The sequence below is a fragment of the Maylandia zebra genome, linkage group LG9 (genome assembly GCF_041146795.1).
Source record: "Maylandia zebra isolate NMK-2024a linkage group LG9, Mzebra_GT3a, whole genome shotgun sequence".
Taxonomy (NCBI): Eukaryota; Metazoa; Chordata; class Actinopteri; order Cichliformes; family Cichlidae; genus Maylandia; species Maylandia zebra.
Window position 1 is genome coordinate 28787396 of NC_135175.1, and position 26855 is coordinate 28814250.

The following is a 26855-nucleotide window of genomic DNA, read 5'->3' on the forward strand; positions in this document are numbered from 1 at the left end:
TTCATCAGCATCAAAAAAAGATTTTTAAAGACCAAAAATGTCATTTGTATCCAGTTTCTTCAGATATACCATTCAGTAATCATATTAGTAGCATGACTAGCATGGATGCTAGTCCCCTAGAAGTTCAGTAAATGATTTTGTAATTAATTTTGGTTAAATTAAAAAAAAATTAAGAATTACTAAACACTGAATTCAAGTGATGTTCTTCCCTTATTCTTTGTGTTTAAGATCTACCCAGACGAGGGCCACTTCATCCACAGTGAAGCAACGAGGCAGCATCTCAGTCAGTCCTTGGTGAACTTTTTTGAGGAGTGCTTCAGGCTACCAGAAAGAGTGTTTGAGGAGGCTCTGGAAGAAGAGATTGAAGATGAGGGTTAGACTGGCCTCATAGGGCCCCTCCTGTGCCCCAGATCCTTCCAACCCATCTGGTCATCTACCTCCCTCCATTCTGTCCCTGGTGTCCACAGTATGCAACTCTCATTTGTCTTTGGTCCATCGTTTTCCTCCCCGTGTCCACACACTGCACCTGAGACTGCCTTTTTCCAGCAGACAACACATTTGATCCTCCACCCATTCTTACTCCCTTCCCTCCTGCCCCAAGTTGGAATCAAAAAGGCTCGTGAGAGCCAGTAAAGACTGATGACCTGATATGAAGTCTGGGAAAATACTGACGGGAAGCAGTCTTCTCCACAACAGGGGAAGGACCAGCTCCTCAAAAGCACTGGAGAGAAAGGATCAGCTCTCACACAGACTTAAAGCTGTGAGGAGAAGGAACACTTTATAGCACATAACTTGTGGGCTTGTATATTAATGAAAATCAGACCCCTGGTGAAAAACGCTAACTGGCATTGGTCATAAATGGGTGTCTGGAATAGTGGGGATACAGGAAATGTTACTATTTTTAAAGTTGTGAAGAACTTTTCATGTTGGACTGTGATTGTGTCTGTTGTTCTTACAGTATGTAAAATAGCACACAAGCATTCATCCAGCTATAACATGTTTTTCTTTTGGTACTCATGTTTGCCCTGATGTTAGTTTTATCTTGTAAATTTCATTTTACGTATTTCAGTGATGCTGACAGAATTCCCTGTTTTGAAAACTATTCCAAGAGAAAAAATACCTTTATTTATCTGACACAGTTTTATTGTGACGCTCGCGGTTATTCAAATGTTGAAAACAAAAACAAAAAAAGCATTAACTTGTTTTAGTCACTGTGCCTTACTTTGTCAAAAAACATCCAGCTGTGAGGTTGCATCTCTAGAGTGGATTTTTAGGGAATAGTTTAACATGTTGGCAAGATTGATACCACTTCTGATTGTTAAATATGAAGCTACAAGTATCTACTTAGCTAAGCCTAGCGCAAAGACTGGGCACTCTGGGAAACCACTATCCACCAGCCTGCCTGTTTCTGGGTCAGCCCCTGTTAGCTAATCTATGATGTACACTATGGTAGGTTATGGCAGTGTGGACTGTATCCTGGCCAGGAGCAAGGACTTCCTAGAGTCACCAGAGATGTTAGTATATTCATTTTTAACCCTTTTTGATAGAAACAGGCTAGCTGTACATATTTCTCTGCTTCAAATCTTTACGCTACATGAACCTTAAGCTAGCTGTCGTTTCATATTTAACAGATATGTGAGTAGTATCAATCTTCAGATAAAACTCATAGTAAGCGTATTCCCCTTAATGCCTTGTGAATATTAATTGTTTTCTACTTACAGCTTGAAATTGAACTAGTTGCAGCAAATTGGCTTTTTCTTTTTTAAACAGACAAATCATTTCAGAAAATATACCCACTGACACCATGACAAAGCTAAAAATGTACATAATCTGCATGCACAGTTGCTTATAATAAGTATGTGAATGGTAGGTGAAGAAAATGATGGAAAGTGCAATAGTGAAAGTGAAAAGTGTACATCAGCAAATACACTGAGCAAGTGTCATAAGAAGCCAAAGGGACCCTGCATCCTGAAAAATTATGCATTTACATAAGAGAGAAAAATCATTTTGGCATATCACCCAAAATAATGACTCCTTGAGGCACAATTTTAATTTAACATCTTTTATTTATTTATTTATTTATTGTTTTGTTTTTTGAATGGCCACTTGTGTTACGCTTCAGTGCATGTTATGAGGTAATTTGCAGCACTATCCCTGATAGCTGAGTCAACATGGTAATTTTTGACATCTTGAATGTTCATTACTGGATTGCATAAGTTACATTTCCAGTAGTATTGTGATTGAGATCCCAGTCTCGTCAGCTTGATGTGTAAATGTTATTCAAATATCATTTTATTCTAAAAAACATAAAACAAAAAAAAGAAAGAAAGAAAGAAAAGAAAAAACTATTACCTGAGTGTTATTTGTGCATAAAGCATTTTGGAAGTTACATTTGACTATTCATTTCTGTTCTCCTGTTGCTGTCCTTGAATTAAGTTGAAAGTGGACTTTATTTGTTGCCAATGACAACAAAATTTTTGTTGATGGCTGTTGAGGACTTTTTTCCCCAGATGCTCAACTTTGTTATCCAAAGCATAGAAGGACATTAATGGCAGACTGTGGCATGAAGGTAAATGTTAGAATAAAAACTGATATTTTATCAGACTTTGTTTTTATTTTATTTTTTGATTGTTGCATCTTGTGACATTTTTTGTGACCTTTTTGTGGATTTTTAAGCTATATTAGGGTTTATGGCAACTTGAGAAGTGCAGAACTAAAAACATAATATCCTCTTGTTGAGTGATGATGTAACAGCAACAAGCCTAGACCTCTGCAAATTCTTACTGGCACCATTCCTGTGCACTATCCCAAACATTTGGACACTTCACAAAAGAATAACAGCAGTGCTAAGATGTCAAAGGGACATTAAGATTAGGATCAGGTATTTTTTGTAGGGGCTAGTCCAAACTGTGGAACAGTATGTTAATGACTGACCTTTGTGCTGTTGTGCATGGGGTCATCTTAGTTGTTCTGATGGCTGAAGTTTATCTCTGCCAATGAGGGAAGTTGAGTTATTTTATTTAAAATAACTTAACCCTCAGTCTATATTTTGCCTGTACTAACGTGTTTACATTATGCTAACAGTAGCTCTCAAGTTAGTCATGAGGTAGTAGACATTACATCTGGATGGTTAAGACTTGCTCTGTTGCAGACATAAACACCTGGAGACATGACTGAGTAGTCATTCAGTGCATCCATAATTGGTTCATCGCAGGTTGTGAAATCTGTCAGAGAGGGTGCTGTGGCAAAAACCTTGTTTTAGTCACTAGTATACTGCCATGGTCTCCCATAGTTTACATAATACTTTAATAGTAGCCCAAGAATTTGGACCATTTCCATCTGTTAGTGCTGCTTAAGTGCTTTTTTGTTTTGGAAACTGAAGAAGCACGGTCACCCAGAAATGGCCAGTGACATCAGACTGGATAAACACTGGACAGTGATCATTGGTTTGTGGACTATAATTTTGAAGGCTTAAGCTTGTTAGTTTGCCATCTTGGTTTTTGGGAACCAGACTTGGCACGCCTGAAAATCAGAGGAAACAGTAGACTAATATATTGAGGAGGTATTCAGCAGAAGTTAGCCACCCCCTAAAGCATGTCCTGCTTTATTGTTTGTTCTAATTTATAAGAAACATTTATAAAATCTGATTTATTTTGGCCACCTGCTGATCATTAAATAAAACGTGTCCTTGAGGCACTTCAGCTCCAACCTAGAAGCTAGGTTAACCTGTCAAATAATTTACAGTTGATATCTTATTAGATCACATCTAAGTACTTTCAACTCAACTCACGAGCTAACTCTTCACTATTTTGAGGGGAACTGAGCCCTGAGCCTGACAGTGTAATAAAATACAGCAACACAACTGTAAACCAAGCTACAACATCCACAAAGCACAACATCCATTTAAATCCTGCACTATACCAATATTTATGTTGCCTGCATAAATCTTTCCATTTCAATTCAGCTGTAGTTTACACAGATGCACAGTACCACAAATACAAAATCAAACAAGTTAAATTATGTGTAAATATTTTCAAGTCATGATTGAAGCAGCGAATTAGCTGCTGAATAGGAGTGGCACTTTGCTAAAATTCATCAGAAGAAATATATTTGCTCAAAGGCACTTTTAGTCCCAGTGTAAACAGGATTGTAGTTGTATATCAGCGCTTTGCTCTCCCCCTCCTCAGTTTCAAATTTGTGAAAGTTCTTCCTGGCTGTGGCGAGAGAAAACAATACCAAATTTACACATCACAAGTCACTTGGCATTTTCAGCTACTGACCAGTCTACAAGGAAGCAAAAATGATGCTTTCCTACCCTCATTGACAAAGAATTCGGCCATATAGAAGGTGGTCTTGACTGCCGACGGGGAATGGGGAATAGAAGGCCGTGTCCATTCAAAAGCATTTTTCTCTGGATGCCACTGTGTCCCGTAAATAGGATAGTCATATGCTGCCAAGAGGTACAGAAAAAAGAAAAAGAATATTTAAAAAAAAGTGTCCTATTTTGCTAAAAACCTAGTAACATAATGCTGAATTAGACACTCAGTACCTTCCACTGTTGACACAAACTCTACATTTCCATCTGTGTTTACAGAGAGAACTTTGTAAAACTTCTTCAGTTCCTCATTTGTATTGTAAGTCTGAAAGCAATAGACATGACAGGTTAGTTAGACTGCATTCAAGCAACTGCCGCTTTTCATCAAGCTGTTGACTCAGTCTAATCTCAGACGATAGAAATGAATGACATACCAACATTCCCAAGCTCCATTTGTGAGAGTTAACCGTCAGTGGCTCAGAGGCTAGATCTTTCATGAGCTGAGCAGGGAAGCCTTTAAACATCCTGCTGTCTTCAGCTTTTGGGAAGGGAGCATACCTTAATGATTAATCAGCAATTTTACAAACAAATAAGCACTCTCTCATTAGCTGTATAAGGTAGTTCATCTAAAGATATGATCCTCAGATAAAGTGTGGTTGGTACAGGCTTGACATGAAAACTGATCAAGTTTAAAACACAAAGATGGATTTTTAAAGTCTTTACTATTTCAGTCACCTATAATATTTAATTTATTCACTGAAAAACTGTTTTAAAATCTAGTTTCATTCATGTTAAGAAAATAAATCTCTTCCTTTCACAGTTTATACTATACCTGCAATGCTGCAAAAAACACCCCAAGAAAAACAGGTTACTACCATTTCACAAGTGAGAAGCAAAATGAAAAATGTTTAGTCACACAAAACATACCATTAGTGAAGTTCAGAGGCAATGCCGCGCCGCTCGTATTGGTATATGCCAGTATTGTATTTTTGCTTGTTAAATACATCAGCTGTTCAAACCCGAGACAAGTACCCCACACAGGAAAATAGTCGCCACGCTTGTTTGCCTGAAAATAATTCACACTCTTTGTTATGACACTTTGTAATGACAGTGTTGGTGTTGCCCTAAAACATGATAATCAGTGTTGATCCAGGGCTGTCACGGAGACTGATCAATCACATTTTTATGATGTAGCAACTCTGCAGTTTGGGTGAAAAGGCCGCACGTAGGAGAAGTTAAATTTCAGGCTTTCTCACAGATCAGCTATACAGATATTGGTGTTTCCAACACAAAGCTTTTTCTTTTCTTTTTAAACTTAACTAAAGTTAATTAATTTAAATATTTTCACCTTTACTTTTGATTTTGGTTTAGTCTTTATTAGTTTACGTGGGATTTGTCACTTCATCATACTTCCATGATTTATCATTTACAATCCTGAGCTACAAAGCAATGGCATCACACCAAGGAACTGTTCATTAGATTCAAGCAGAATCTGCACAGATTCTAGCAGTGTGTCATGATAAAAAAATTTTAATTATTATTTTTATTAATAGTGTCTTGCCTGAGTAAGTCTTCATGTACGTTAGCAGTGCTCATTCCTAAATGTCTTTGTATGACCATGTGTAAATAAAAATAAAACCATACAGCTAAAACAATAATCTGTTCTTAATCCTTAACGGACTGCATGTTACGGATTTTCAGTCAGATGCAAAAACAGTATCTTAATATTTACGTAACTTATAATAATATATTTACACTACAATTTAAAATCCAGAGCGGGTATTTGTCAGTTGACCAGTTTAGCGTTGAACAAACCAACACACCGCCTAGCTCCAGCCATCATTATTTTAGTCTTCCAAACAACATAATATGATGCTATAGCAGCAACACCAACAACCGGCTGTCAGATCCACCCTTATTAATATACATCATAATGAGCATCATTAAACAGATAAAAGTATTTTCAACCTTTACCTCAATAGCGAGCTCATAAAAGATTTTAGCAGCCCTTTCATAACCAGATGAGACGATGCTGACACCGCCGCCTGGGTAAAGGATCCTGTAAACAAAGAAAACTGAGTCAAAATTAAAGAAGAAAATGAGAAACATGAAATAAGATAAATATACCATAAAATCTGATATGTTGCGGTTTTAAATGAGATATTTTTACGTGGATGCACCAATTATGCAGGCAGTGCTGATCAATTAAAAAATACTAGTAATACTAACAACAATGTATTAAAAATGCATCTATCTAAATGAATGATTAGATTAGATTAGATTAGATAGAACTTTATTAATCCCTCGGGTGGGTTCCTCTGGGAAATTCGATTTCCAAAAAAGCACAGCACCGACAGAAGTTACAGAGTTACAGAATATTATATATATATATATATATATATATATATATAGATATATAGATATATATAGATATATATATATATATATATATATATAATACACACACACACACACACATATATATATATATATATAAATACAGAGACAATATAAATAAAATATACGAAGGGGATAAATAGAATAAATAGGAATAAAAATAAAAATACAAGTGAATTGCACATTTCAAGTATTGAGTCTATTGCACCGTTGACTATTTACAAAAGTATTGCACAAAAGGTATTGCACAGTGAGGTGAAGAGGCACTACAGCTTAGTTGTTCCCCCCTCCTTTGTCCTCCTGTTTCCCCTCCCTCTCCCCTCCAGAGAGGAGTTAAACAGTCTGATGGCGTTTGGGACAAAGGAGTTTTTAAGTCTGTTAGTTCTTGTCTTGGGGAGAAGCAACCTGTCACTGAACAGACTCTTCTGGTTGTTTATGGCCGTGTGCAGAGGATGTCTGGCATTGTCCATAATGTCCATCAGTTTCTTTAATGTCCTTTTCTCTGCCACTGTCACCAGAGTGTCCAGCTTCATGCCGACCACAGAGCTAGCCCTCCTGATCAGTTTCTCCAGCCTGGATGAGTCCTTCTTTGCTGTGCTGCTCCCCCAGCACACCACAGCATAGAAAAGTACTCCAGCAACCACCGACTGGTAAAACATCCTCAGGAGCTTCCTGCAGATGTTAAAAGACCTCAGCCTCCTGAGGAAGTACAGTCGGCTTTGGGCTTTTTTATACAGGTGCTCTGTGTTGCATGACCAGTCCAGTTTATTGTCCACCCACAGCCCGAGGTACTTGTACTTGTTGACCACCTCCACCTCCTCCCCCTCTATCTGAACCGGCAGTGGACCTTCTCTGGACCTCCTGAAGTCCACAACCAGTTCCTTAGTCTTTGAGGTGTTGAGTTGCAGGTGGTTTGTGTGACTCCATGCGACAAAGTTCCTCACCAGACTTCTGTACTCCTCTTCCTGATCATCCCAGATACACCCCATGATGGCTGTGTCGTCTGCAAACTTCTGAATGTGGCATAATTCAGAGTTGTAGCAGAAGTCAGAGGTGTACAGGGTGAAGAGAAGAGGGGACAGCACAGTTCCCTGTGGTGCTCCTGTGCTGCTGACCACAGTGTCAGACGTGATGTCCTTCAGCCTGACGTACTGTGGTCTGTCGGTGAGGTAGTCGGAGATCCAAGCCACCAGGCAGGGGTCCACCTCCATCCTGTTCAGTTTTTCTTGAAGCATACAGGGCCGGATGGTATTAAAGGCACTGGAAAAGTCAAGAAACAGGATCCTGACCGTGCCTTTTCCCCCATCCAGGTGTGAGTGGGCTCTGTGTAGGAGGTACAGGATGGCATCCTCCACTCCGACACCCGCCTTGTATGCAAACTGTAGTGGGTCCTGGGCATGTTGTACCTGTGGTCGGAGGAGGTTGAGGAAGAGCCGCTCTAGAGTCTTCATAAGATGTGACGTCAGTGCCACCGGTCGGAAGTCATTCAGCTCATTGGGCCGGTTCTTTTTGGGGACTGGGACGATGCAGGATGTCTTCCATAGGGCGGGCACTCTCCCCAGTCGCAGACTGAGGTTGAAGACTCGTTGTAGCGGCTCCCCAAGTTCAGCAGCACACGCCTTTAGCATCCTAGGACACACCTTGTCTGGGCCTGCTGCCTTTCTGGGGCGAAGCTTCCTCAGTTGTCTCCTGACCTGATCCACTGTGACACTGGGAGATGTTTGGGAGGAGGGGAGGGGGGGAGATGTCTTGCTGCTGAGAGAGGGATTGGAGGAGGGGGGTGTCATGGTGTCAGGAAGGGGGGGAAGCGAGGGAGGTAGGAGAGTGGGGATTGGACTCTGTAGTGAAGGTGAGGGTGGGGGGGTTGTGGGCTGGTCAAACCTGTTGAAGAAGTTGTTAAGTTCGTTTGCCTTCTCCACAGTCCCCCCCACTGTGCTTTTCTTGGTGTTGTGGCCTGTGATGGTTTTCACACCATTCCAGACCCCCCTCATGTTGTTCCTCTCCAACTTCTGCTCCACCTTCCTCCTGTAGGTGTCCTTTGCTTCCCTCAGGCAGCGTTTCACCTCCCGCTGTGCTGCCTTCATCTCCTCCTTCACTTTGCTCCTGAAAGCCTTCTTCTTCATGTTGAGGACAGCTTTGACTTCCTGTGTTACCCACGGTTTGTTATTAGGATAACACCGTACCGTCTTAGCAGGGGCGACCGTGTCCACACAAAAGTTGAGGTAGTCTGTAAGACAGTGTGTCGCCCCCTCTATGTCCTCACCATGTGGGCTCAGGAGCACATCCCAGTCTGTGTTGTCATAACAGTCCCTCAGAGCATCCTCCTTTTCTGGGGTCCATCTCCGGATGGAGCGCGTTGTGACCGGCTGCCTTTGGACGAGGGGTGTGTATTGTGGCTGTAGGTAAACCAGGTTGTGGTCTGACTTCCCTAGTGGGGGGAGGGGGGTGGCTCTGTATGCATCTCTCACATTAGCATACAGTAGGTCAATTGTCCTGTTGCTCCTTGTGGGACAATTCACAAACTGGTGAAAAGCAGCCAGAGTAGAGTCCAGTGTGGCATGGTTAAAGTCTCCAGATATAATAATGAAAGCCTCGGGGTTTTGTGTCTGAAGTCTTGCTGTGACTGTGTGTATTTTCTCACAGGCAGCTGTTGTGTCGGCCCTCGGAGGGATGTAAACACACACACACAGATCACATGACTGAACTCCCGAGGTAGATAATATGGCCGCAAGCTAACAGCTAGCAGCTCCAGGTCCGGACGGCATACCGAAACTTTAACGGAGACGTGTCCAGGGTTACAGTATCTGTTGTTAACGTAGACAATGAGTCCCCCACCTCTGCTTTTTCCGCTGGCCTGCGTGTCCCTATCGGCTCTCACGGATGTGAAACCGCATAGGTCTACGTTAGCCTGCGGCGTTAGCTCGGTTAGCCACGTCTCCGTGAAGATAAACAAGCTGCACTCACGGTATAGTCTGTGGTTGTTCAGAGCGCACAGTTCATCAATCTTATTCTGTAACGAGTTCACGTTGCCCATGATCACTGTCGGGATTGATGGTTTGAATCGCCTCCGGTGATCCGCTCTCCTCGCTCCAGCTTTGCAGCCTCTGTAGCTCCTCTTTAGCTCGGCCGGGATGTTGTGTCGCATGCCGGTCTGTCCCTTTGTTTTTAGTGCCAGCAGCTCCGCTCTCGAATAGATGAAGGAACTGGTTCCAGAAGTTTTAAAAAGTGCATTATCCATCTTGTATCGCTATATCTAAGAGGTATAAGTAGAGGAAGGTGAAAAAAAGTTTGAAAAGCCTAGTCTAAAAAAGTTAAAGTTAACAAAAAAGGTGCGGTGTTGCAGAGCTACTTGGAAAGGCTGCCGTCACTCCAGCGCCATCTTAGATGGATAAGGACTGAAAAAAATATATTTATTTAATCTATAATTATTGATATATAACTCACATACCTAGCAATTAATCACCATCAACTTATGGTAAACTCTTCTTCTTTCAGCTCTTCCCTTTAGGGCTCACTATAGCAGATCACCTGCCTTCAATTGACGTTAGCCCTTGTACCCTTACAGCAAACTCCTAATCAAAATGGTTCGTTGGTTCTCAGCTCAGCGTATTGTCTTTTTGTTAGTGCCAACATCTATAAACCATGTATCAACAGAGGACACTGCTGCTCACTGATCGCAACCTGTCTTCTTAACCTAGCTTGAATAAGGCTTTCCCATATTTTCATGCAATGACTCAGCATCTTTATCCCTCTGTAGTTACTCATCCAGTATAGATCCAATCACACCTTTTATTGTTTGTGAAAAGCCCTAAATCCACCAAACAGGGCTCCAACTGTCTAACTGTATATGTACTGACCCATTGATTGAGTTGAACAGTGTCTTATAGTCTTCCAGTGTCTGGTTTATCCTGCAGAAGCAATAAGTTCAATGCAAACACACTGGGTTAGACACACGCCATTACGCAACACCTCCTCTTATAAAAGTGTGACAAAGTATGCAGTCAGATAATAACATGCAGAGGTAATGTCGGCAGATGATAACAGCTCACATGACAGGTACAACTCTAGCTCCTGCTGACTCCAGGAACTTCACATAGGAGGCAGCTATGTAAGCTGTTTGGCTAGGTTGGGGTAAATAAACGTCCTGTGCCAGTACACCTGTTGGAACAAAAACACAGCGCACATGTCCTTCTGTTATAATGCTGGCATTTTCCATAGTGATACAAAAACAGCAAAAAGTTTACTGTGTTACGGCAGGTTTAGTGTAACTGTCGCCCGATGCTTCCCAAGTGTAAAGCTGCAAGTTAGCTTAGATAACAGTTGTAGTAAATATCGTTTTAATAACGCCTTAACTTACCTATTATGGGTTTTTCGTTTTGTCTATCAGTCTGGGCTGATAAATAAAATGGCAAACTGGAAAGAAAGACGCACAGCAAGAGCAAGCACATGTTTCTAGTTTTGAAAAAGGTCTTCTCGGGTAAAAGAAATGCTATTAAACAGTTTTTATGCCAGAAAAAGTCTTCGACATATACTTATCAACGAGCCGCGCGTAGCTACCGCAGTCATTGGTAGCTACTTAAAGCGGTACCGCCCACTTTTTATACGCATACAGCTACGTAAAAACCGGATTGTCTTCTTCAAAATAAAAGCACCCCTCCCGCCTGGAACTATCTGTTAATAATAACCCACCGAATAAATAAATAAATGATTACTTCCTCCAGTGCTCAAGCACTAAATTACGCCAAAAACATGTTTCATATATATATATATATATATATATATATATATATATACACACACATATACGTGTGTGTGTGTGTGTGTGTGTGTGTGTGTGTGTGCCTTTGTTTTGCTTTCTCTGACAGCCTTCAGCGGCAAATAGGATTCATTCTGGCCAGTCATAATTTTGCCACTATAAACTAAAAGTAAAAATCTAAGTGAATAAACATATTTAACTGCATCCCAGTTTGACAGCATTTAAAGTTGTATTCATGCTGTTAGATGGATGATATTCTATTTTTAGTCAAATTAAACACCTTTACACAATAAGCTAATACTGAAAAGGTGGAAAAAGTGAACAAACTTCGCCAGAATGCAACAAAAGAGTCATGCATCGAAGAGTAGCTTAGCTTCTATTAAGTGTTTGCATTTTATTTATCATATTCTGTAATTTTATCAACACATTTATATCATAGTCCTAGGGCAGCTGTGGCTACAACTGTAGCTTGCCTCCACCAGTGTATGAATGTGAGAGTGAATGAATAGTGGAATTGTAAAGCGCTTTGAGGGCCCCAAAAAGCGCTATATAAATGCAATCCATTATTATTATTATTATTATTACAGCTCAAACAGGTAATCAGCACTTTGTAGTTTTTTAGTTCAATTTTTAGAGGTCAGATAAGGTCAGGTCATAACCATAACATCACAAGCAGTCTGGTTGGAGACTTCAAGACGATTTACATTGACACCCGCAGCAGTCAACTTCTCATGTAACTGTTTGATGGCATCCTCAGTCAGCGTACGAGTGCGAGCCAGGATCCAGGCAAAGTCAATGTTAAAAACTCCAAAGAAGTCAGAACAAGAGTACACCAAAGAATAGGACTGGTAATCTGTGGAGAGCACCCAGTAGGGACCATCTGCAACACCTGGATATAGACACAGATTGTATATTTTTAAAAAAAGTACCATTGAAAGTACTTTGTATTTATATTTTATTTCATTAAAATATACAAGCTGTGTTCAAAAAAGTACCTTTAAAGAAGTTGACACTTAGAACAGCAGGTTGAGATGGTTCTTTAACTTTGGCAACTCCCTCAATCGAGTTTACCGTCCCATCAGACCTGTAATTTAGACAAGAGCACATGGGGTGACACCAATCAATATTTATTCCTTTGCAGGGTAGGGTAGTAGTTTCACCTAGATACATTAGATAGGCACATTTTTGGCCAAAAATAATAATTTTTTGCAAAGCAGAAGAACAGCTGAAACCTTACAGGAGCTCCGCATTGTGAACTTTGACTGTTCCATCGGACTGAAGACTGTATGTAGCTTGGTTGCATGTTCCTCTTTCAAACACAGCTGGAAGCTTCTCAATTTCGTACCAGGTACCCATATACTAAAGACAGAAGAAATTTTCTTCTTATTTTATGACCACACGGAGTCCACCAGTAACGGTGTTTTCCTTCATTAAAACAACTACCTCCAATTAACCTAAAACATAAAATAAAGCGAGGCCTAATAGAGCTGAACACCCTGCACACAGTTTAAGGTTAGAAATCAAAGTTCAGCAGAATGTAGTCATTAATAGCACTAATAATTCAATATTATACCTTTGTAACGTTGAAGTCTTCTTGAACAGATGGCTTCGGACACTTGCCAACATGAAAAGACTGCCCGTCAATTGTTGCTGCAGTCAGGAGAAGCGCAAACAGAACCTTTAAATAAAGTTAAAGCAACTGATTAAGCCCACTTACGCTAAACTTACACAAAAATAAAAGTGTAATAGTGTCACAGCACCTTGAATGCCTTCATGTCCAAAAAACTTGCAAAAGCTGTCAAAGTAAAAATAAGAGCAAACTCTATTACCCCACAACTACTGCTCTATTATGTGAAGGCAAAGGGGTTTGGCTATTTGGTTAGCTTTTCCTTCCGTGCCAGATCTTTGTAACCTTTGTTTGAAGAACCATATTTAGATTGTGTTTGCAAAGCCTTTAACCTCCAGTGCAACGCGAACTCAGAATGACATTCAGTGCAGCAAAGGTACTTATAGCATAACTATTACTACTGAAGTGGTAGGGCTGCAGCAAATTAACATTTCTTCTAAACTCAAGATTATTTTATTCAGTAATCATACAAGAAGCAAAACATCCATCAGGACTTCAAATTAGCTGTGTTAAAAAGTGAAGTGCATGAAAGCTTGATTTTGAAAGTCATGCACAATGTCACGGGTGCAGAAGCACCTCTTCCTCTGTGCGTCATCTGTTTTCTACTGTTTGTTTATGTGCCTGAACTGCTGCTGTACATAACTGATTCAATATCTGTGTTTAGTGTAAGATACTACATACTTTATTTATACCACCAGCCAAGTTGAGAAATCCCTATGTTATTGCACCACAAACTGCAAGGTGCTGTAAAAAAAAAAAAAAAAGCCCTTTAAAATCTGTCCCTGTGGCAAAATAAGTGAATCAGTCTGCCCTGGAAGGGGCCTCATGTTCCATCCAGTAAGTGGTGACAAGGCTAGTAGGACACCTCATGATGGATAGCACTTCTAATCACCTGCTCTCCACCACAGTTTCCAAACTGATCAGAACAGAGATCCTCAGAGATTACCTAGATATAGTCAGGCTAATATCAATGCATTTCTGAGAACTTTGGAACCAGTGCCATAGACAGGGGCTGAACTCTGTTCCATCTTGAGTTCCCCTCAGCAATAGGCAGCAGGCAGGGGTCATTATACTTATAACCCTTTGTCTTGCTAACTAAAGGTTTTCCCCAGTGAACAGTCTGGGGTAGGTGTGAGTTGACAACTTTAAAATATTACCTTGAAAAGGACTGGAAACTTCAATTTCTTATGACTAAAATACATGTTATGATATTTCCAGATGGCCAATAATAAAGCGCAATTTACATCAGGAAGGTTAATATATTAGAATTGACGCTAGCTATTTGCCAACATATGACGGTTAACATCTATAACAAATCAAATAAATAAACGGAAATTAAAAAGGCAAGAAAGCTGAGAAGAGATGAGAGAAACACCCTTCAGTCATATTATGATTGTTGAGGATGCATGGTTTATCCACCACAAGGCACTCAGCAAAGTAAAACAGAGCATTTGCAACGCCACAAGCACCTCATCCAACAGATCCAAGTAAAGCTGGAAACATCGTAAACAATAAATACATAACTACACATAATTTTCAAATTTGCTTATCTTTCATGTGTCTTAAAAATATAAATTCAATATATCTGATTTCTAAAATCAAATATGGTCTAAAAAATCCTGTATTGGTCACGCTCTAATATTAACAGCATCATGCACTGACTTGAATTAGCAAACACATCTTTCTTAATTGGCAGGTTGACAGCAGTGATACAACTGAACCAATGCATAAAGTCTTTGTGCTATAAAATCAAAATCTTGAAGCAGATTAAATAACCACAGGATTTATTTTTTTTTCTAAAATAAGAATGAAAGAAACACAAGTTATGAAAAGTCTTTATTCAACATAAAGCACCAATATCTATACAAAACACATGCTTTCACTTTGACCTTAGACAGTTTCTAGGGTTTCTTTCCAACATAAAACTGAATGATTTGTTTTAATGGCACTTTTACAGTGGATGGAAATTATTTTTGATGTCGCTAATGTTCTCCAGAATTCTCCAAACTTGAGAAAAAAAAAAACAATGAAAAGACAACATATGAAAATAAAAAAAGAAAGAAAAGAGGCAAAAAGTTAGAAGAAACAGTCATTTGACAAACAACACATGATAAATTACATTCTTAAATTTAACCATCTGATTTCTTGTTATGTGCTGTGACAGTATAAATAAATCATTGAATTTAAATTAAATACCCTTAAGAGAAAGAGCTGATAAGATGAAAAAGCTACAAGACAAACACGTTTTAAAGAATGAAAATATTGAACTAGAAAATATAAAAAATGAAGTACAGTGCATCAAAAGTTACTTTGGTGGCAACACTGGTTGTCCGAGGGACGTGTTGTTTGTGAAGAGTTCTGGTCTTAATAGAACTTTTTTTTTTCCTGAATTGGTTTAAAACCTTTCAAGACAACCTGTAAACATAGAAAAAAATATGTAAGTTGCCTTTTACACTTCCATTGGAAAAGTCTTTGGACTGCCACGCTTCAGGGCAGGTGCAGGTTCCTGCAGCCAACCTCAGCCTTTACTTCCAGTCTCCTGAAGAACTACGAAAAAAAAAGGACCTCTCTCATCCTCAACACGCCTGCACAAGTGAGGGGAAAACCCATGAGTGTTACTTTATGTATGGTTCGCATAACATAACACAGATGTGTCTTGTTGCCACCTTTCTTGAAAAAACAAAACAAAAATCTGGGTGCTGCGTGTATCATTTTAACATGACTAAATCCTTAGCACATTGCATTTGAGATGTTAGACTATTAAGGATGCTAAAAGGATTAGCAGCCCATGTTAGCATCTGTCCTGGGTTTTACAGTATTGTATATGCCAAGTTGGAAATCTTTTGGATTGCTTTACAACACAAAGGGTCGTTTCTATTCATTTCTTTGCTAAGCAGTTCACAAACTAGTTTCAGCTCCAGAGTGTAGCAACAACCTAATATTAGCTTACCTTCCCAGGAGATACCTTGCTGATGTCAGCAGTTTGTTACTGCCTCAAACCCTTTGTGTGATGCCAGTAGAGGGAAAGGTGTCAGAATTAGTAACATTCATGTTGTAAGTGTGAAAGTGGAGTCGGAAAAGAACACAAAATGCTACACGTAGAACCAAAGATGTGCAGAAAGCGACATTGTTTTTCCAAGAGGGGTGCTCAGATCTTTTTCCAGAGGTTTTAACTTCAGTGGAGGCTCGGATGGGTTTCCTTGCATGAGTGGTATTCAGGGACAGGGTGGTTTACGGGTTTTTGTGGGTCTCAATGCACAGGACAATGTACTCGTTGGAACAGCTTCGAGTCTCCTGACCCATGAGCAGACCTGAGGTCAGGCTTGATGACTGGCCCATGACGGATACATGGTCTGCTCGCCATGTCTCGCAGTGCTTGTCTGTTGCGCGGAGCCCCTGGCTGGTAGAGCCGTGCCAAACACTCTTCTGAGGCCTAATGCAAAGAGAACAGAAAATATCACTGCTGTAGACAGATGAACAGACTCCAAGAAACAAATTCAGTAAATGAAGTGTACAAACCAGAAGGGGTCAGCTAAGACATCCCGGCCATCAAAGGAGTAGATGGGTATCCTGGTATTGATCGGCCCCCCATTGCCAGTGAAAATTGAGCGCCAATTCCTAAACATCATGTCTCCCTGTGGTCAGACATAGCGGGTTCGATACATTTAAAAACATATGCTTCGGACATGATGAAATTTTGATGCTAGTGGTTGTTTGACAGTAAAAAGCAGCACTCACTCTGAGGTTGGTAACTGGCAGAGTCTGCCGGAAACCTGGATAGACAACGTGAACCAGGTCTTGTCTGTGGGATGAAATGAAGGCACGGTAGTTGGGAGCCAAACCCATCGCCTTGGCCTGCTCGAAGCACATCCGGTCAGCCATGTCAAGCCCCATCATGTCCCCTGAGTGAGGCTGGTTCAACGCCACCAGGTTGAGCTTCAGGGAGAAGACGGAACAGATCAGTGTTAATCCAAGGTTGTTCAAGAGACAACTAAAAACAAATCTCTTCACAAGGGCTTCGATGATAATTAAGCACTCACCCTGCCTTTAACAGAGTGTATTCTTTGTATGGTGTCTCCTCTTACATGATGTGAGGCTCGAGGCTAAATGAATCATTGAAAATCAATGTTAGAGAGATGAATACTCTAACACCAAATTCCACAAAGGCATTTTTTTATATTGACAGGTTATGCAATAAGTACCTCATCTTGTGGGATAATGTTATTGGCGAGGTAGATCAGGCTGCCAAGCTGTGTGAACAAAACAGAAGTATAAAGTTAGGAAAATATATACCAAAAGTTGATGTATTTGAGTTCACGTTGCTCTTAAATCAATAATAATGATTTGATTCAGTAATATTTTCTGTTTTTTTTCCTGTTTGCAGCTCATTAATCATTTATTAGTTTAATGGAAAAAAAAACTTGGACCTCAAAAAACTGTTTCCAGCATCTATACAAGTCCAAATATCAGAGCTCTGCTGCCTCATTAGGGTGACGTTGAGCAGGTGAGATGTGTTATTCATGATCATGATGGAGAGCAGTTTGTTCTGTGACCAGTGTACTAATATGAACATGAAAGTATTTCTGTAAACCGATTTTACCAAACTGATAAAGCACCATTGTAAATTAGTACCTGGATCTCTTTCCATCCCTGGGAAACTTTAAGGAAGAGACTTCCTGTCGTTGTAACAAATGCCAGAGTGCCCTCTGCATCTTTCACTGTTTGCTGCATCATACTCTCACGAGTCGAAAATGTTTTCAGCTGAGAAGCAAATGTGGAAAAGTACAAAATGCGCAGAAAAAAATCAGTTAGGAGAATCACGGGTCTGGTGTCATATTAATATATAGCTCAGCCACAGATAAACTGACTTACAGACGCTGTGTTACTTGAAGGACTAGCAGGTCCAGGTGGTCCAGGAGGTCCAGGAGGGCCTGGGGGGCCAGCAATGGTCAGACCTGCAATAACAAAGATCTCAGTATCTTCCATGTAGAATATAGCAAGTGATTCTTTTATTTCATTAGTTACAGTAACTATACATCCTTCAGACGATTATATTTATTATATTTGCAGTTAAATGAGTTTTACCTGAACCATATCTCAAGGATGACCCAGAGGGCCCTGGAGGTCCTGGTGGCCCAGGAGGTCCAACAAGACCAGGCTTGCCATAGCCTGGTATACCAGGAGGCCCTGGCGGCCCAGGGGGGCCAGGGGGACCGACCACTGATTCTCCTTTGGGCCCCTAAAATATATAAAGGACAGAATTACTAACACTTTAAGGTTTATTCTTTCAAAAATATACCATGATGCATAAAACTTACCACGGGTCCTGATCTTCCAGGGATACCTGAAATCCCCGGGAACCCCGCCTCTCCCTTTTCCCCTTTGATTCCCTGGTCACCATTCATCACCTATTAGTGCATACACAGGCAAAACCATCACACAGTAATCAACTGCTGACTGAAAAACGATTAAGTGCCAAAAACTACAGTCCTTTAAATGTCTACTTAAAGACTTCGAAAAGTAAGTCAATCTATAAAGACTCCCATGTAAAAACACCAACTTTAGAGCAGAAATCAAGTCTGGTACAAAACATGGTTGCAGTTTACGCAGCCAACTTTCCCCAACAACTCTACATGGGCTGAAACCGTTTTCACAACTTGTTAAATTTCTATTAAAGTTTAATTCTATCTGGAGTGTGGTTGACTTCACTGACAGGCAGAAGTTGACAAACATGGCTGTAGCCACCAGCTCCCTGCTAGGCTTCAAATGCCAGAACTCCTGTTGGTATGTTTTGGAGTATTTCTTTATATGAGTATTTAAAATGATTTAAAAGGTCTGCTGAATTGTATTAACAACCTGTCCAACAAGTTTGTGGTCCAATTCAAGTGAGTGAAATTCTAGTATTGAATGTTACTAAGTACTTATTAGCAGCTGCCTTTGCTGTCATACAGTCAGCACATGTGGTTGAACGTTGTTAATAAAGTTTGCTAAAATTAACTAATAATTTGGCACTGAATTCTCTTTCTTTACATGACATAAGTCTCAAATCATTCATTGATAACTGATAACCACTTTTTTCCACTTGTAACAAGCAGTAAAGCTACAACTGGGGCAAATTTTAATTGTTAAAAATACTTTTGAGCCATTTTTGTCATTCAGTAGTTAAAAAATGTTCAAAATCCATGATAATGATTTGTGGGATTTTTTCTTTCTTTCTTTTTGTCATCCGGTATAAACTCTACATTTCCTTAGAATATTTGAATGAAGGTGCTATAAAGTATCTGCCTATATATTTCCAGCTAAACTGTCTCCAACTGGTTTACCACTAATATTTTCTTTTATGTCTTCACCCGACTTAGCTTTCAGAATATTTTAGACATATTCTTACAACCTGATCATAAATCCACAAAACAAATGGCTATATTCACCTTTTAAATACAATTTGTGGTTAAAATTCAAGCACACATTCCATAACAAAAAAAGAGAAAAGAGCAACCTTTGTTTTTCCCTTATAAAACTTACCCAGCCTCCTCTTTGATTATATGACACTAGAGGAGAAACAAAAACAAACAAACAACACTTTTATTCTTGAATCACAGCGGGTTAAAAAGCTACATAAATTACCCTTTTTAAGCCTCCTTTATATTAAGATTGATTTTTCTCTCTGATAATTCTTAATATATTTAGTGTTTTTATTTTAATACTAAGGAAGACATTTTTAACTCACTTGGTGGAGCCGGTATCCCTGGAAGTCCCCTCTCTCCCTTCTCCCCTTTTATTCCTATCTGACAGTTACCTTTGAGACAACAAAATGTACTGTAAATACGCTGCAACTTTGGGTATGTTTATTAAAAGTATTTTGAGTGTAAAGGCAGTCTCTGGCAAACTATTTCCATAATTAGTTGATGTTTAATTTACAGGAAACAGATAAGGTGACCAAACCTACCAGCTGCAATGGTTCCATTTGAATTAAGCTGAAATAACAGAAAAAATGCAGATTAACAACAGGCAGTGACACAATTCCTTGTCAGTTTACAATACATTATAGTACTGATACCCCCGTTTTGCATGTTAACACTACACTTGATCAGCAACTGCAAACACATGCAGATTTTCTACAGGTGCGACTTTATAACTACCTCCTTTTGTTTCCTGCACTTAGCCTTCATCTTTACAGACTTGAAATGCATCATGCAGGGATATTTTGGAGCAGCTGTTAAAATGTTTTGAGTGATAAAAGGTGTTACAATGAAAAACATGCGTGTTATCGGTACACAGAAGGAAAAGCAGAGGACGGTGTTAAGAGAGAAAAAAAAAATGGCGTGGTAGCCCACAAAAAAAGTTTTGTACTTTTGTGCACATGAGGTTTGATCAAGATGCACTTCAGAGTCGGCTCAGCATACACTCTAAAGTCCGATGGATAATTCATTTACATGCTGACTTTTATGCAGCCTGTGTCAGAGAAAAATCAAGTATGCACTGCAGATAAGCAGACAGACTGTGCGAAATCAATATTCCACAATACAAATATAAATTTACCAGTGGGATTTTACATAAAGCTCTTTAACACAGGCTGCACTAAAGCTGTCGATTTATTATGCTTTATTAGTATACAGTGCAGCTGTACGGTCAGAAACCTACGGGTGTTTTGCAGTGTGGTCTGGGGGGTATAGGGAACACTGTCTTTAGGAAGAAAAGGAAACAGTGAGCAAATAAAACACATAATTTAAAGTGACAATTGACAAGAACTGTGTAAAAAATTAAAAGTGTTTACTCCTTTGGGGCAGTTGAATATTCCTGGGCGCCCCGGTGGGCCGGGAGGGCCGGGAGGTCCCTATGAAGAGTAAAAGAAAAAAAAGACAAAACTGAAAAAACTGAAATGAAACTCTTTGCCAAACTGGCACAAGGAAATCAAAGCAACCTATGCTTCATTTGAAGATTATGATCAAAACCAGGTGCACAATATTCATACATAGAAACCGTAAAGCGTGACTCACTGGCAGGCCTCGAGAGTCCCCTTTCTCTCCTTTGGGTCCCATGAGGCCTGGGCGACCCTACAGAGACGGAGAGTTGTTATCCAAAAAGCAATTAAGTTTTTAGAAAAGAAAGTTACATAGATTTTAACTTCAACAATTCCCGCAGGGAAATTTGGGAGATGGATAGTTGGATAGTTTGCTGAACAAGTCAGTGTGTGATCAAATTTAACATAAAACCAAATCAAACAGGAGTTTCAATACATGAACTGAGAAAATTAGTTTGGAGAAAGCTAATCGTGTCAAATATGCACTGTTTTAGTTCATCTTAATCTTCTAATTTGTGAATCAATGCACAGAAATATGTTAATCTACTCTTAATTAGACAGTGTTTGGAGAGTCCATGGTGCTTACTGGTCTTCCAGGGAGCCCAAATTCTCCCTTGTGTCCCGCTGGTCCTATGGGCCCCTGTTGGGAATTAGAAAAAGTGATGCACCTGATGATCTATATCAGTGGAAATAAAACCAGCATTCATTAGCATTTACTTTAGTTTTCTGCAATCACTTACTTGAATTCCAGGGGGCCCTGGTACACCGTTCTCTCCCTGCAAACAAAGCTATATTTATGTACCATCCTGCACTCTTCATACACATACACAGAAAACTTTATCAGGGAGTTAGGTCTAAAAAGTGCAATATAACCTTGAATCCTTTGGGTCCCACTGGCCCAGGCAGACCTGACATCATGGATCCATGTGCTGAGATGACAAATCCTGGCTCACCCTTTTCACCCTGTGTGTACACACAAGTACATTTAAAAAAAAAAAGCAACTTCCTGATAGTTTTCATTATAGTGTCCATACAGAAAACAAATCATGTTGTATGTACATCCCACTTACTTTAAGTCCAGGCGGTCCTTGCAAACCTGGCAATCCCATGTCACCCTTTGGACCCTTTGGTCCCTGCAAATAATTATGAGATTTCACAATTGAATAATTGATAATCTATATAATGAAATAAATCAAAGAGCAACAGCAGTGGGATGGTATTCCAGTAGACTTTTTGTAACCAGAAGAGTCGCCCTCTGGTTGCTATTAGAAAGAATGCATTTGGTCTACACTCAGTGAATTTTGGTCAGGTACTCACAGCGGGTCCCTGAGCTTCAAAAATCCCTGAGAAGTTAAAGGCACCATCTGTGTCGTTCAATAAGAGCTGAAGACAGAGAAAAGGAGTTTTAACAGTAAGACAGAGAATCACTAATGTTTAAATAGTAGAGTCACCAAAAGTATCACTACTTACATCCTGAAGGTTGATGATGGTTCCTGGTGGTCCAGGTGGTCCTGGGGGCCCAGGCAAACTACGCCCATCGTGTCCTGGCTCTCCCTGGAATAAAAAAAATAATAAAATAGTTGACATTTTTACCTTTCAGCACATAGCAGTGCATGTATGCAGTATCTGTCTAGCAACTTGTTGATGGTTTCACCTTTTGTCCTTGGTCACCTTTGTCCCCCTTTGGTCCCTACAGACACAGGATTAAACATTAGCTGTAGTTCTTAGTGCCACTTAAATATGTGTCTGTTCTCTCCGACTAGTAAAAATGTAGTATGTGTAAAATCATTTAAAAAACATAAACAAAAGACACATATATAACTGTTGCATTTTGTAAGTTGGTTAACCTTACTCTCCAGTTGCTGCTGCATCTGCAATTTACTTTGCAACCCAACCCCACCCAAGCTACGGCTTTTTATGCTGTTTTTGAGTTACATCTGTTGTCACTGATGCATGCAAACTAGTGCAGACTGAAATAATTTACAGCTTGACTGAACATCATTTATTTAAGCATCAGTCTTTAAAAAAAGGGCACACTGCTTATTAAAATGTGTCAGAATTATTTAGATCACTGACCTCTGCCCCAGTCAGTCCATCTGTACCAGGAATGCCTGGGTCCCCGGGAACACCCTGCTCTCCCTGCAGAAGGAATGAAGAAAAATAAGCATCATTATGATGTAAAAAGGTGACTTGATTTCTGTCTTCTTAAAACTGAGGAATTCTTTCTGAAAAACTGATAAATAACCAAATCAATGATATTGATTATAATGTTCCAATCCAAATCCAAAAGTTGGCTGTGAACCTGTAAGATGACAGAATCTTTACTTTCTAGAGCACCATGCAGCCTAAAGCCAACATCTCCTCTCACCACAAGGCCTTTTACTTAATGGTCATTTATGGACCTAAAGCAAGCAGACTTTCAAGAAGCTTGTCTGATTTAATATCTTCAGCAGACTAACCTTTTGTCCTGGCTTTCCTGGAACACCAACAAAACCATCTTGACCCTATGAAAAGGATGAAGGAGACAAAATAAAGAAATCTAGATTTAAAAAAACAAATTGCATTTAGCAAAAACAGCAATTTATTGTATGCATCACTGAATGCCATCCAAGGCCTTAGATTTTAAATGTTCACCCATCCAACTTAACCTGAGAACATTTTTCAGGGAGAGCCATTTACATGGACCCACACACAAATATTTTACCTTGGGTCCTGGAAGTCCTGGGAGTCCTGGAGGTCCCTGTGAAAATCAAACCAAAATCAAACCTCGGGTAATAACAGCAGCCGTTCGAGAAATGCAAAAATGATAATACACTAAAATCGTGCCACATTTGTACCTGTGGACCTCTGGGTAATGTCGCAGCTGAAGCGGCCTCTAGCCCCGATCCTTCCATGTCCTAAAAAAATGCAAAGGCATCTAGCAATGAGCCAACATGTTTGTTGGAAACGAGGGCTCACATCAAATTTATGCACAGTTAATGATCAAAACTTTTGTTATAACACACACGCTGCAGCATTCACGGACAATTCATTTGCACTGTTTCTGTGTTTACAGGGAGATTGGGTTAAACAATGCATAGTTATTATACGTTCTTTGTCATCATGCTCTAGTTCTACAAACAAATCAATACTCATATCAGCTAAAGTTGCATATTATTCTTTATGATTTTCTAATGATAAAAATGACAAAACATTAGATATATTATCCCCATACATTTAGTAGTGAAACACACTATACCTCAAAGTCTGGGATGAAGTTTCTTCCTGGAGGCCCTGGGGGGCCAGGAGGACCAGGCAGACCCCTAGGACCAGGATGCCCTTCTGGACCATCTGCTCCTGGTAGACCTGGGAATCCTGGTGGGCCCTGATCTCCCTGAAAGAGACAAAATGTTTTTTGTTTTTTTTTTACTTTTAAAAGTAAAAAAATATTTTAGCAGGTAAGGAGTTGCTTTAACATAGCACAAGAAACCATTTGCCTCAATGCAAGCAGAAAAAATGAGCAGAATTATGATTGCCAATATCGATAATGGTGGTTTGTCAATGTATCAAATATAATGAATAGCAAAATGAGCAGATCTTAACCTTTTGTGGGAGGTAAGTGAGCAGAGCTATGCTGTAGTATTGTGAGACGAAATGAAAAAACACAAATTGCACACATTCCTATTACTGACTCTCTCTACCGATTTACTCTTTGACAGTTTTAAAAGTAACTTAAAAAAAGATTAAAAAACACATTTCAATTGACTTCAGCACAGATTAAATGACACGGGCAGACATCGTCTTTCAACTAACCCTAACTCACTTCTCCACAGTTCCCACCCGTGTTCTCAGCCTGTTACAATTCAAAACAAAGAAGCGTAGCCATATAAATAAGCAAAAAAACCCCCCCAAAAACTTCAGTTAGCAACACTATTGCAGATTCAGAAGGCAGATTTATAGTATCTGTGTATTGCTAGTTTTTCCTTCCTTCCCTTCTTCCTTCTCAGATCATTCTGACAGCGTGCTTCTTCAACCTAGGAGGAGGAGACTTCAACCTAGAAATTGACAGGCTCAATCCAGCAGTGAGTCAAAGGAATTTGAAGTCCATCATTCTTAAATAATACAAGAGTGAATTTGGTCTTTACAATTCTTGGCGTACGTATCACTCTCAAGGATTACACCTTCCTTTTACCAGTAAACCACTCACAATCTCGCTTAGACTACTTTCTAGTTAGCAGCTCCATTATGAGCGATATCACAAACGATCAAATTCAGAAAAGAGTCACGCCACCAATTAGGAGCTGGAGATTTATTACATCATTACTGAAAGAACAACACTTCATGGGCTGGGCGCTCAGGTATGCACCGGCTCACTCCCGGTGGCGGCTTGTCGGGGCCTGGTGCCTGTGGCTCGGTCGTGGCCCTTCGGACGGGGTGGAGTGCCCTCGGCCTCTGGGCCTGGGGCTCGGTCCACTGTGGCACAGCTGGCTGCCGGTGGAGCTTAGGGGCACATCACTGCAACCCTCTCTGGCTTCTGCTCCGCGGCTGCTGGGTGATCCCTCATCTGGGGCTCTCCTCAGCTCTTATCGGTAGAGTGGCACAGTTGCCCCTCCGTTGGTCTTCCTTGGACTCTTGCTTTCTGGGGGTCTCTGGTCCCTGGAGGAGATCCAGGGACCAGGATGGGGCTATGGCCCACACCCTCTAGCAGATCGTTACATGAAGGAACCTTTTGAATACAAGTGTGCTCATGCTCACAGGTTTACACACAGGTGTTCACGGACACAAACGACACCTTCCTTTGCTGCTACCTCAAAGCACACTGTGCGCTGTCGATCTTACGTGCTGTGCAATAATAGTCAATATTTAGTATTTACACATAGATTACCGCAATGATGTTGTTTATTATATTGCTCTCTTTTTTGCTTGCTTTCTGTCTTTTTTTTCCCTCTCAACAGGTGATCCAGGTGATTGATATATATGTATTTTTTGCCCCCCACCTTTTTTTTGTTTGTTTGTTTGTTTTTGTGCCCTTTATCTCCGTCTCTCTTCCCCGCTGTTCTTCTTTCCCTCCCGCTCTTTCTTTCTCCCTTTCCTTTCCCCCAGTCATGTATGTAACAACTGAAAATAAAATAAAATAAAATAAACAATAAAAAAAAAGGTCAATCAAATGGACCAGTACGGCAAGGCGGGGCTGGTCCACTTGGTATAGTAAATCCGTTGGGCATCTTTCTTGGCCTTTATCCATCAGAATTATTGTCTAAAGAACCAAACGAGACAGGTGGCAGAAAAAAAAGGAAAAAAAAAGAACAAAACTTCATTAATTATTTCTAAAAGAAATGGGCAACATATTTAGATAATAATGACCTGAAAGGAATATCACCATGTTGTCCGGGGCTTGGTCTGTGACGCAGCGTTATGGGTTTATTTTGTATTTTTGATTCCTTATGTTTTATTGAAAACATGTTAAAACAGCATCTTATGCTGTTATTATTAGTCAGGATTTAGTTGAGTTGTATTCTAGTTTTTCTGTCATCTATGTCTCCTTGGTGGTGTGTCTCTTTTGTTCTCCGTGTTGTCTTTCTTGACACGTGTTCTATGGAAAGCAGGAGATGTAATAATGTAGGGCAAAATATTATCTTACTGTTCAAATAAACTACTCATTTTTCCTGATCCCTAGTAAAATCCAGATAATTATCAGAACACAATACAAAGTTTTTCATCATGTAATGAGAAAGGGTGTGGAGCGTCCAGGAGACAGAACAACTATACTGGGTGCATCTTGTCTTGGACCCAGACCAGTTAGTCTTGCCCCTTCACTTTGTCACACATCTCCAGAGGAGTCTTCATCTGCACACTCCAATACACTCTTTGTGGTGGGGGTGGTGGGTGCTGACCCAGACTCAGTAGTGTTCCGGGGCATTGACATTGCTGACCCCAGGTCAACCTTCTTTAACATCATGGCGGATTTTGGGGAATGAGG

The 26855-nt window shown here is 40.1% G+C and overlaps 4 protein-coding genes across 15 annotated transcripts in view; 1 reads left to right on the forward strand and 3 right to left on the reverse strand.

The window, feature by feature from the left end:
• dpp6a (dipeptidyl-peptidase 6a) overlaps positions 1–2604 on the forward strand; it is a 358152-nt gene extending 355548 nt beyond the window's left edge. For all 5 annotated transcript variants that reach the window (XM_076888303.1, XM_076888304.1, XM_076888305.1 and 2 more), the window contains one exon: positions 229–2604. In XM_076888303.1, coding sequence (XP_076744418.1) covers positions 229–378 — 150 coding nt within the window. In that variant the 3' untranslated portion in view covers positions 379–2604. The remainder of the gene's footprint in view (positions 1–228) is intronic.
• A 1298-nt stretch (positions 2605–3902) lies between these two features.
• Positions 3903–11299, reverse strand: ggh (gamma-glutamyl hydrolase (conjugase, folylpolygammaglutamyl hydrolase)). 5 transcript variants are annotated; one of them, XM_004551824.6, is made up of 9 exons: positions 11070–11299; positions 10762–10870; positions 10570–10620; positions 6290–6374; positions 5243–5381; positions 4750–4853; positions 4550–4640; positions 4316–4450; positions 3903–4214 (listed from the first exon to the last, which is right to left on the reverse strand). In XM_004551824.6, the coding sequence occupies exons 1-9, from the start codon at positions 11158–11160 to the stop codon at positions 4096–4098; spliced, it is 924 nt and encodes a 307-aa protein (XP_004551881.3). In that variant the 5' UTR covers positions 11161–11299; the 3' UTR covers positions 3903–4095. The 5 variants fall into 5 exon arrangements, with proteins under 5 accessions (XP_004551881.3, XP_004551882.3, XP_004551884.3 ...); XM_004551825.6 differs by having other exon boundaries at positions 4750–4847; positions 11070–11298; XM_004551827.6 differs by lacking the exon at positions 10570–10620.
• A 538-nt stretch (positions 11300–11837) lies between these two features.
• Positions 11838–13503, reverse strand: LOC101480390 (apolipoprotein D-like). The gene is made up of 5 exons (XM_014414098.4): positions 13229–13503; positions 13042–13146; positions 12706–12827; positions 12464–12552; positions 11838–12357 (listed from the first exon to the last, which is right to left on the reverse strand). The coding sequence occupies exons 1-5, from the start codon at positions 13241–13243 to the stop codon at positions 12116–12118; spliced, it is 573 nt and encodes a 190-aa protein (XP_014269584.1). The 5' UTR covers positions 13244–13503; the 3' UTR covers positions 11838–12115.
• Positions 13504–14918: 1415 nt separating this feature from the next.
• LOC101478962 (collagen alpha-1(XV) chain) overlaps positions 14919–26855 on the reverse strand; it is a 122671-nt gene continuing 110734 nt past the window's right edge. For 3 of the 4 annotated variants that reach the window (XM_076888308.1, XM_004551817.5, XM_004551816.5), the window contains exons 18-44: positions 24135–24269; positions 23734–23793; positions 23601–23636; positions 23356–23400; positions 22973–23035; positions 22551–22586; positions 22367–22450; positions 22214–22279; positions 21967–22029; positions 21770–21859; positions 21637–21672; positions 21483–21536; positions 21093–21149; positions 20870–20929; positions 20737–20778; positions 20042–20069; positions 19823–19891; positions 19618–19643; positions 18414–18503; positions 18181–18334; positions 17968–18050; positions 17728–17856; positions 17298–17345; positions 17136–17198; positions 16834–17031; positions 16615–16730; positions 14919–16528 (exon numbers count right to left, since the gene is read on the reverse strand). In XM_076888308.1, the coding sequence (XP_076744423.1) occupies positions 16327–16528; positions 16615–16730; positions 16834–17031; positions 17136–17198; positions 17298–17345; positions 17728–17856; positions 17968–18050; positions 18181–18334; positions 18414–18503; positions 19618–19643; positions 19823–19891; positions 20042–20069; positions 20737–20778; positions 20870–20929; positions 21093–21149; positions 21483–21536; positions 21637–21672; positions 21770–21859; positions 21967–22029; positions 22214–22279; positions 22367–22450; positions 22551–22586; positions 22973–23035; positions 23356–23400; positions 23601–23636; positions 23734–23793; positions 24135–24269 (2133 nt within the window). In that variant the 3' untranslated portion in view covers positions 14919–16326. The remainder of the gene's footprint in view (positions 16529–16614; positions 16731–16833; positions 17032–17135; positions 17199–17297; positions 17346–17727; positions 17857–17967; positions 18051–18180; positions 18335–18413; positions 18504–19617; positions 19644–19822; positions 19892–20041; positions 20070–20736; positions 20779–20869; positions 20930–21092; positions 21150–21482; positions 21537–21636; positions 21673–21769; positions 21860–21966; positions 22030–22213; positions 22280–22366; positions 22451–22550; positions 22587–22972; positions 23036–23355; positions 23401–23600; positions 23637–23733; positions 23794–24134; positions 24270–26855) is intronic. The other variant, XM_004551819.4, reaches the window with a different exon arrangement.

Bases quoted from the DNA above. Each gene is read 5' to 3' on its own strand.
- ggh (XM_076888306.1), bottom strand. From the start codon at position 8,835: ATGAAGAAGAAGGCTTTCAGGAGCAAAGTGAAGGAGGAGATGAAGGCA.
- LOC101480390 (XM_014414098.4), bottom strand. The intron at 12,828-13,041 runs GTATAATATTGA...TTCTGTCTTTAG, and splicing joins AAGACTTCAACGTTACAAAG to TATATGGGTACCTGGTACGA. The intron at 12,553-12,705 runs GTAAGGTTTCAG...TCTAAATTACAG, and splicing joins GTTCACAATGCGGAGCTCCT to GTCTGATGGGACGGTAAACT.